The sequence below is a fragment of the Lipophrys pholis genome (genome assembly GCF_963383615.2).
Source record: "Lipophrys pholis genome assembly, chromosome: 17".
NCBI lineage: Eukaryota > Metazoa > Chordata > Actinopteri > Blenniiformes > Blenniidae > Lipophrys > Lipophrys pholis.
Genome location: NC_137643.1, coordinates 9,477,344 through 9,486,705, shown reverse-complemented (window position 1 = coordinate 9,486,705; position 9,362 = coordinate 9,477,344). Strand labels below are relative to the sequence as shown.

At 39.1% G+C, this 9,362-nt stretch overlaps 1 protein-coding gene across 1 annotated transcript; it reads right to left on the bottom strand.

Moving 5' to 3' along the window:
• Window positions 1-562: 562 nt before the first annotated feature.
• Window positions 563-1,927, bottom strand: LOC308123348 (CD59 glycoprotein-like). Its single transcript, XM_080485781.1, has 3 exons — window positions 1,854-1,927; window positions 1,190-1,297; window positions 563-777 (listed from the first exon to the last, which is right to left on the bottom strand). The coding sequence occupies exons 1-3, from the start codon at window positions 1,906-1,908 to the stop codon at window positions 617-619; spliced, it is 324 nt and encodes a 107-aa protein (XP_080341907.1). The 5' UTR covers window positions 1,909-1,927; the 3' UTR covers window positions 563-616.
• Between the last annotated feature and the right edge of the window lie 7,435 nt (window positions 1,928-9,362).

Below are 9,362 nucleotides of genomic sequence, written 5' to 3'. Positions count from 1 at the left end.
GAAAATTACGGTATGTAAGTGTCCTTATTTGAAATTAAGAAGTGTTTATATAATTTCTATTAGCTGCAAATGTAGTATTTTGGACAATAACGTCATATTTCTTTCTCTGCTTGTGTCCCTTATCGCAGATGAACGGCTTCTCTTTTGGTTCATTTTCAAGAGCAACTCGACATTCCTTTTTCCTGCTACAGAAGAGTGCGCTTGGCCTCTTGGTCCTTCTTTGTGTCAGACAACAATCGGCAGATAGGGTGCAGAATTGTTTGCAGGGTGGATAAATGCAAGAAAGACATCTGGTCTGCAACAAACTACAGCAGCATGAGAGCATCAGCAAACCCTCCAGTTTCCCTTTCTGTTTGTCCCTGGCATCAGCTCAGTCAGATGGTGAAATGCTTTATTGTTGCTTTGTTCTACTGAGAGTGTGATCTTAAAAGTGCACTTCCTCCACCACGACGTAGAGCCGTTGGAGTAGCTACAATAAACTGCGACTGAACTGAAGCATAACCGAGTTCAAAATGACGGTATGCAGCAAAACAACAATTAAAAAAGAATGAAACGAGGATTAGAATCAGGATTTAATGTTGTATTTCTCACATCCTTTTCTCTTGTCTTTGGTCATTTAACCAAAGAAATCTTTGACTTTCTGGAAAAAGCTTTTTTCTGGACCGTTGCAGAGTTCTGACTGACAGCAGTTGAAGGTGAACTCAGAGAGTGAGTGTCTGACAGCCAGAGACATGAAGTCACAGTCTGAGTACCGCAGACACCCAGTGTAGGTCATTTCTTAGAAGAGACAGAGCAAAGTCATCAATATTCATCACAACATATACAAACAACTCTAATAACTGATCTCACTGATCTGCATTATTCTTCACATATATCGTAAACATTTTCACGCATTGTGCATTTGTTCTGACAGCAGATCATTTTATATAACCATATATTGCATACGTACAGCATGTAACCATAAAACGTTTTTACTTCAACATTACTATCTGCGATAACAGACTAAAAATTTTATTTGCGTACAAACGCCTATTTTAGATTACATCGTGACAATTCAAAAGGATCATGTGAATCCAAAAATGAGCTTCCAGGTCTCATGATGAGAACGCAATATATGTTTAAAACGTGTTCCGTTTGTGCCGCAGGGGGATTTCTTGGTTCTAAACTTGGTTTCCTGAACTACACTTACCACCGCTGGTGAGTTTGAGGCAGCTGTCTTCACCTTGGCTGCACTCCTGTGTAACCTCACAGCTGCTGGAGGAGCCGTCAGGACAGGAGTGGCACTGCAGCGACAGGCCTGCAGAGTCAAGGGTAGTTCATGATGTTTTAAGCTGATGAAAGGGCATTACAATCAAGTCCAGTGATTCAAAGTGAGAATAAGGTTTTGCTGAGTTCTCACCGAAAATATTGGTTTTGAAATTAAATCCACCTCCTGGGAGTGTATTCTAAACAAGCTTCTAATCATGACTGTACTGTGTTTTAAAACCTTCCCGTACTTAATATTTAAAGGCAGGGACACTCGAAAACCTCTGCAACAATGATAAAAATTTAAAAGAAATCCAGAGCTTAATATTATTTTATATCTTGTCCTTCACTGTATTTCAAAACTATATTGTAATATTGTCAATAAACCAAATCCTAAAGCTGTAACACAGCTGTGCACAGAGCATATCATCAGACCTCCCATAAAACATTATGAATGAATATTTATGGTGTAAGAGGGACACATAAAACACAACAGTAACTGTTCTGCTTGAATGTTTCCACAGACTGATACTATCTCTAACTTAAAAGACCAAAGAGTAAAAAAGGGAGAGCATGAATAAAGTATAGTTTCTCCTTTCTTTTCTTACCAGATCCAAACATGGTAAAGCCGACGGCCAGGCAGAAAACCACAGAGAGTTTCATCCTGAGCGAGAGCACTGTCACGTCTGAAAAACAAAAAATCCACACTGTCGGTCGCAACTGGAGAAAAGTTTGAACGTTTCTTTTAATAAAACATGTTGTTTTTTTCTTATTAAATGTAGTTATCTCTACAATCAAGTTAGGCTTAACTGTAAATATAAGAGGAGAGCTACTTGCCTTATGGAAGAGAGACCCTTAAATGAGGAAACAAGCACGTAAAGTAAACAACACACATGTTTGGGTTCAGAGTCTCTGTGTGGATTTGACTCCAAAAGATTTTCCTGTGCGACAACAACGATTTGCTGAAGTAAAACCCCTGCCATTTTCTACCATGCAAACGTTTGGTTAAAAAAGACTTTATGTATGAGTGAGTTGTTGTAAAACATTATACAAATAACTGAGATACCATTGACCAAATGGGAGAAAGGAATGAAGGCCCGTCAATAAGTTGTGAGAGACGTTACAACATAAAGAGATCAACAGTGAGTAATGCAGACAGTTCACTCACTCACTCTGCCCAAAACTGTGCAGTCACCTGCTGGGAAACTATTATTGCTGCTCGGTTTGACCTAAAAAGTCAGGAGAAATATTTTTGTCCATCAGTGGGGGAGCGAAGTCAGCACATTTCAGCTTAGGGAAATCAGTGTGAACCTGGATGCATTCATAACAAACGCCTCAAGGAGAAGACAAACAAGCGAAGCAAAAGATATTTATTGAGAGTTCACATGCCAAACATCAAGCTTTAATTGTCAGTGCTTCAATTTAACAATGGTACAGATCTTATCTAGCGCACGTTAACTGTCAGAAATCTCAAAACATTTGCACAACCTGTCATACAGTCTACACCTGTCACCGTTTCCTTTTATTGCCTGTGCACTAGGGGGCAGTGTTGAGTCACTGTAGTACCAGCCTACCATGTGCTCGGCTGCCAGAGTTTCAGCTCCTTTTGTTTGTAAATTTCAGTGGTCCAGATTAAACCCAGTGGGTAAATAGTGCAAATCTGCTTATCACATTAACAAAACAAAACTGTGTAGGGAGCTTCAGCTAGTGACTCAATACGCCATCTAATGGTTCAAACCTGTACTGCACGACTAAATCAGTTGGCGGTGTTGTGCAAAGAAATGTCTGCAACACTAAGTCATATCTAAGGTGAGAAATACTTGAAAGTACTTTTAATGTAACAGGATGGTCAAGTCTGAAAACATACAATAAGTTCATGCCTTAAACTTGAAATATTTCATTATAAAAATGTACTTTGTTTGTGCTATAGCATATTGTGGCTTGTGTTTAAGCCTAATTTCATCCATAAAACTGCCACTGTGGCTTCTGAAAACACTCAGGGACCTCTTAACAATTACCAATCCCCTTTTAATACAACACTGTGAGTGTTTTACACTTTTATTCAGCAGAATCAGCACAATAATGTGTTTGTTTTCAGAATTAGCCAGTCAAGATTTTACTTAACTCAACTAATGAATGTAAAATGCATAAACTTGTTCTGATTTGTCAGATTCGACAATACTTTAATCATTCAAATTGTTTCAAAGCAACTTCTCCAGTCATCACTTCGACCTGCAGACTTTTTTTTAACACAACAGCGGCAAGTTTGTCGTTGGCAGCTCATCCCACAACTGTTTTTTGAGAGGAATTCAAGACTGTTATTTGTTCCATTGGGACGGTGTTGGAGATTTTTTTCCTCCCCTCATATCATGAATGCATGAACGCGTTACACAGTCTTTCCCAAGTTTGCTGTACTTGCATCTATGGTCTGGTGTATCTGACTTCCCTGCGCCATAGATCTCCATTGCTGTCTGAAAACTATTAAAAAGACATCAGCGAACTTCAGGGTCGCACAGGGAGACATTTTCCTTCATTACCATGAAGATGACCATTGTAGTTTATTTTCACTAAGTCCTCCATACATCATCCTGCTGCCTGAAATACTCACTGGAGCACCGAGTGTGTATTAATTTGCAGCTTAAAATGTAGTCCCTCGCAGGCCCCGTTGTAATAACATCAGCTACTGAAGAATCTGGAAGAAGAACCCATGTAATGGTGCAATTTATTCCTTCATGATAATAAACATTATTAGTTTTTTTTTTTCCTTGTCTTTTATGAGGTTTGTCAACAATTATAACAATAAAGAAAAATGTCAGACTTTTCCTTTACCACAGCAGCATCAACCAAATAACAGCAAACTGTGTAATGATAATTGCATGTGAGCACTCTAATGGTGAGGTTCATAAAGCATATGTGCACAATTTCAGTTATCTAGCTTTAGATTTGTCATGGTGTTTTTAATGATACGTGTTTGAACACTAGTGCTCTTCTCAACGTTCATTTACTTTGATCATTTGACTCAACTGAACACCAATTATTTAACATTATTATTATGAAATATCCATTTGTTCATATAAATACCGCACGACTATGGAGTCTGGAGTTTGCATGTTCTTTCTGAGGATTGATGGGGTTTCTTTAGGGCGATCTGGCTTCTTCCTGCAGTTCAAGGACATGCACGTGGGTTTGACTCCTGAAAATTGCCCCGATGTGTGAATACGTGTCCCCCCGCAGCTAGACGCCACAACACAACCTAGAGTTAAATAAAGCAGGTGTAGCTACTATACATAGGATTTGCGATGATGTTTTCGGTTTCACACACTGGGTGTTTATTTGTCCATCGTCTGTGAACGCTTTCACAGTGTCACTTTCTGCACGTCAGATCAATATAGAGGGCCGTCAACTCAAGACTTTTTCTGTTGGTTGTGCGTTCAAATGTGTATATTCTTGGCATGGTTTGCACAGATTGCATAATTTGTACAGTCGAGGATATTCGTGTGTAATACTGTTTGCCTTGATCATACCTTCGCCCTGGAAACAGGATGTGCAGCATCCCCGCATACACACATCTCAACATCCAGAGTTTAAATCTGTTAGAAACAAATGTTCCCGTGCCGCGTTCTTTTGTTAACAATGAAAAATGCCAGGAGAGCTGTTTTTTTATTATGAAATTTTCACTCCTTAAAATGACTCAGCCTCCCACTGCTGTCAGCACTGACACAGGTTTAATGCCAATAAACATTCAATCAGGGGGGAAGCTCTCCTTCGGGTGTTATGAGTTTTATAATCCTGAGTTCATATTAAAGCTTCTTTTTTCTCCCCTCCTCTCTCTCTCTGTCTCTCGCTCATTGTGAATTTCAGAGCCTGCTGGAGGAGAGAAATTTAGAGTTCAGAGACACACTCGCTCTTACGGACGTGCACTAGAGGCGTGAAATCAAAATTCATGTTGAAGGTATTCTTTTCTTTTAAAGGCCTCCACCTTTCTGTATAAGCATGAGACTCTTTGTGTAAAGAATGATAGATTATGTACAATAGAATAAAACATCAGGATTGGTGTGTCAATCTATTTGTGATCATTGATGGAAAATAAATATATGAGGAAATGCAGCCTGTATTATGCTTAACTTAAAGATGGGAGACGAATAATCGTGAAACAATTTCCCAGAAAGAAGCTCAACATCTAATCTCAAGAGGTTTAAGCGTCGACTTTCTGAGAGCAACATGACTTTCTTCTGCCATTGCAGCTACTTTGGCTAATGACGGGCTGTCCTGCTGCTCATTACTTCATGTCTGCGACGGGGCTAAAGGCCGAAGTAATGAGGCAAACCTGAGGCGTCATTTGTACCCTGCTCAGGCTCCGTTATTCCGGGAGGTTTTCTTTGTGCCTCGGTGACGTGCACACCTCAGTACATAAATAGCTGCTTGGTCCCAGGTAAACAACAATTTTGTACTTTTTTAATAAGAGATGGAGAAAACGCCTTTCATTATGTCATCAAACAAGCTGCTTTGTAGTTATATCTAAAGCGGTGGTTCTCATGGTGTAAGGAGGGCCTCCCCTAGGGGGTGCCAGAGAGCTGTAGATGGACTTCTGTAGGGTAATTATCATTATTCTAGTCTTTTCTCTGCATGATTTCTTTTTTTTTTCAACTTTCAGTTTTCGAGAAGAAATCACAATACAAAGAAATAAAAAGAGGGTGAAACCTTTGATTACTAGAGTACAATACAGTTTTGGAACCGTTTTTTTATTAAGTATAATAAAACAAATTAAAATGATTAAATCAATGTTTTAGGTGACAGTTGCAGACTACATATAAAGACAAAAACCATCAAATAACACCATAAGATTTTTACCATAAGAGTTTTATTTTTTATTGCCTGTGTATCCCAACACCAAATAGACAATAACATTTTATAATTTAAAAATAAAAAATATCTGCATTCAATGAAAAGTAATCTTTTGTGCAGCGGGAAGGTTTAGGGGGTCTCAGGGTGGGAGGCAAGTAGTTCAAGCTCTGTGGAGGAGGCTTTTTTCTAAAGCGGACCTGGACGACCTCCAAGTCCCCGTACTCAATGGAGTTTGGCAAATTGTTTGTGGCTGTGCTGCAATCACAGCTCTACTATCAGTCCATCAAAGTTGTGCACCAGCCGGGTCCAGTCTGAAGTATTTCAAGAATGGGCAGACGGATTGCCCGATAAAATCTGTGGAGTTTTCTGTTCTAGCTTTGGGTACTTAAGTATAGAGAGCCCATGAAAAGTGTCACAAGGTTGTCTTCATCTGAGAGTTTATCGAGGTTAATTTTGCGTGGAGTTGGTTTGTGAATCACAATTACCTCATCTAATCACGTGGCCAGAAATATTGTAGTTATAAAGTTATAAAGATTTTAAAAGGGGGGATGTATATGTATATTAAAGCTATGTCATGTAATCATCGGTCTAATATTGTGTCGTATCTGTTACCAAGATGTTGGCAGCAGGTCTCTTAAGTCCTGTGACTGAACTGAAGAGGTCTTTGTGGGACCGTGTGCATGGCTGCCCCTGACCCACTTACTGGTTCACAGATTTTCCTTCACTACTTACGATACTGACGAGAAATCACAACTTTCTTTCCAGGTCTTTTTTTTTTTTTTTTTTTTTTTTCAGGAACTCAGGCCTCCTCCCACATTCCAGAGACAAGCTTGTCAGTTCGGCTGGTCGTGGTGTTGAGGGTGTGTTCTGCTGGAGGTTGAGCAATCCTAATTTAAATAGTGTGGGTGGTTGAGAAGGGTGGAAAGATATCGTGAAAATTTCTTCCTGTGTCACGGTTCATGTTGTTATTTTTAGATCTTTTGTAAAGTTCCATCTTCATGACCCAGAACTCCTGGAGGTGCTCGAACAAATTCAAGTTCTTTAATGTCCAGTTTCTTTCTATTTCCCTGTATTTTATACCTTTTGGACCACAATGAGAAATTTATTGTTTAATCACCACTTCATTACCATTTTAATTCGGCAAAGAGGGCAGACTTCTCTCGTAAACAGCACCACAGATAACTTAGATTGTGTCTCCTGCAGAGCAGCATCTCATCTCTCTGTGGAAAAATAGATTGATTTTGTTAATAACAGAGAAAACAATTGATGACCAAGACTGTGGTTTGGTCATTTTGGTTCAATCAGTAAAGTATTGAAATCATTTAAAAGCAAGTTACAGGGAAAAAAATCATATTCATATTTGTAACTTTATTCTTAATAGAATTGGAAAATGTGTCCTTGTCTTTATTTGAGCCCCAGTCATTGAAAATAAATTGGATCCATCGTCTTTTTATGGACAAAAACTTGTTGTTTTCTTAATCAGAACTGTATTTGGCTGTGATTTCTCAGGCTGCAGTCACTGTATTCAAATACAAGTAGAATCAAAGGTTTGTTCATTGGAGTTTTTTGTGTTTGCTCTTGTGCAGCACACTTGTGCCGAGCCTTGTGAGTGGAGGAAGTGAAGACATTGCCCTCACACACTGAGATCCCCCAGGACGGCACTTCCCAACTTGTACGGTCATTTCCAGGACACTGACAATTAAGTGGTGTAGCCACCCTTTAATTAGATATAAGAATAAATAGTGTCCTCATTAAGGACATAATTAACCCAATCAATGAACACTAAAGAGCACCGAAATACCAATTAAAGATTCACATGCAGCTTATGTTCGGGACCAGAATAGATTTCAGTGTGTGTGAAGTTCAAAAGTACAAAGTTGATCAGGCAGGTAAGGGTTAATACAGTAAATTAATAAGTGTATGGGGGAGGTATGGAGCGAGAAACCCTCACTGGAGGTATAATTATCTGGAATGACCTGAGTGTCCATGCATGTAGGGCATACCTATACACTCCACGGCTCTGTATCGCTCTGTTTTTTTTTCCTCTCCTCTAATCCCATCCTCCCTTCATCTTCACTGTTCCTCCAGGCAGAAACACTTCAATAACTCCATCATCCCATCCCGGTCCCTCTCCGTCACTTCCTCTGTTGCCTTTTTTTTTTTTTATCTTGTTTGCAATCCCTGGACACCTGAATGAGGGAACAGTGTGCAATCATTAGCTGGCAGTACACCGAATAAATGATTAGAAGTCACTTTAAGGAAAGCATCTTTGACTAGTAAATGTGATTTACACACACTGGTTATGTCTGATTCATTTAGTCAGGTATTTGTTTTGCGGCTTGAAATGTAAATAGTTGAACCTTTGACCGCTGAGATCATGAAAGTCACTGGGGTAAAATAAATGCCTGGGAAGTGTAGAATAATGGGTGAAATGGTGTGTTGAATAAAGGTCAGCATCATTTTATGAGTAACATCTGCAGGAAGGAGCACAGTGGATTTTGTTCATTGTTATTATTTTTTAATTATTCAATATTTACTTATTACATGTAAAAATAAGAGTGTTATTTTCTGTCAGGGTCACTGATCAACAACGAGGAGCACATCTGAAAACAGGCCTCTATGTACTGATAGAAGAAAGAAGAATGATAGAAGGCAGCTGTTGAGATTCATGATGGTTTTCGCCATTTTTTTACTTTTCCAAAACTTACAAGAATTAATGTGGTTGTGTGTGTGTGTGTGTGTGTGTGTGTGTGTGTGTGTGTGTGTGTGTGTGTGTGTGTGTGTGTGTGTGTGTGTGTGTGTGTGTGTGTGAGTGTGTGTGTGTGTCGTCCAGGGAACACATAACTGGATTAGCCGTCATGCTTATATTTCTGTATTGGAAACATCGTCCGCAGAGAGAAAGGGGCCGTCCTGTGTGTGGGAGACAGTGTGGAGCTCAGAACATGGAGTTGAACAGGCGACCTTGTATTTCCTGTCCTCAATCACATCACAAACACTTCATCTGAACAGAAACAAACAAGTATCTTCTTGTCAAGTGCTGAGTGAGCAAGATAATTTCCCTGTTTTCTGCTTGTTTGGTGTTTGAAAACCGTGTTTTTTAAATGAGATTTTTAATTAATGATGCTCACGGATGATTTTCTTTCTACATCAAACAGTTTGGAAAGCTCTTATCTCTTTTTTTTTATTAATTTATTGGAATGTATTTTCATGTAAAGCAGGGAATTATTGTGCATTTAACTATGTAGTGTCATTTTTTTCAGAAGTTAACTACA

Bases quoted from the DNA above. Each gene is read 5' to 3' on its own strand.
- LOC308123348 (XM_080485781.1), bottom strand. From the start codon at position 1,908: ATGAAACTCTCTGTGGTTTTCTGCCTGGCCGTCGGCTTTACCATGTTT. The intron at 1,298-1,853 runs GTAAGAAAAGAA...TTGACTCTGCAG, and splicing joins CTTTACCATGTTTGGATCTG to GCCTGTCGCTGCAGTGCCAC. The intron at 778-1,189 runs GTAAGTGTAGTT...GTCTCTTCTAAG, and splicing joins CCTCAAACTCACCAGCGGTG to AAATGACCTACACTGGGTGT.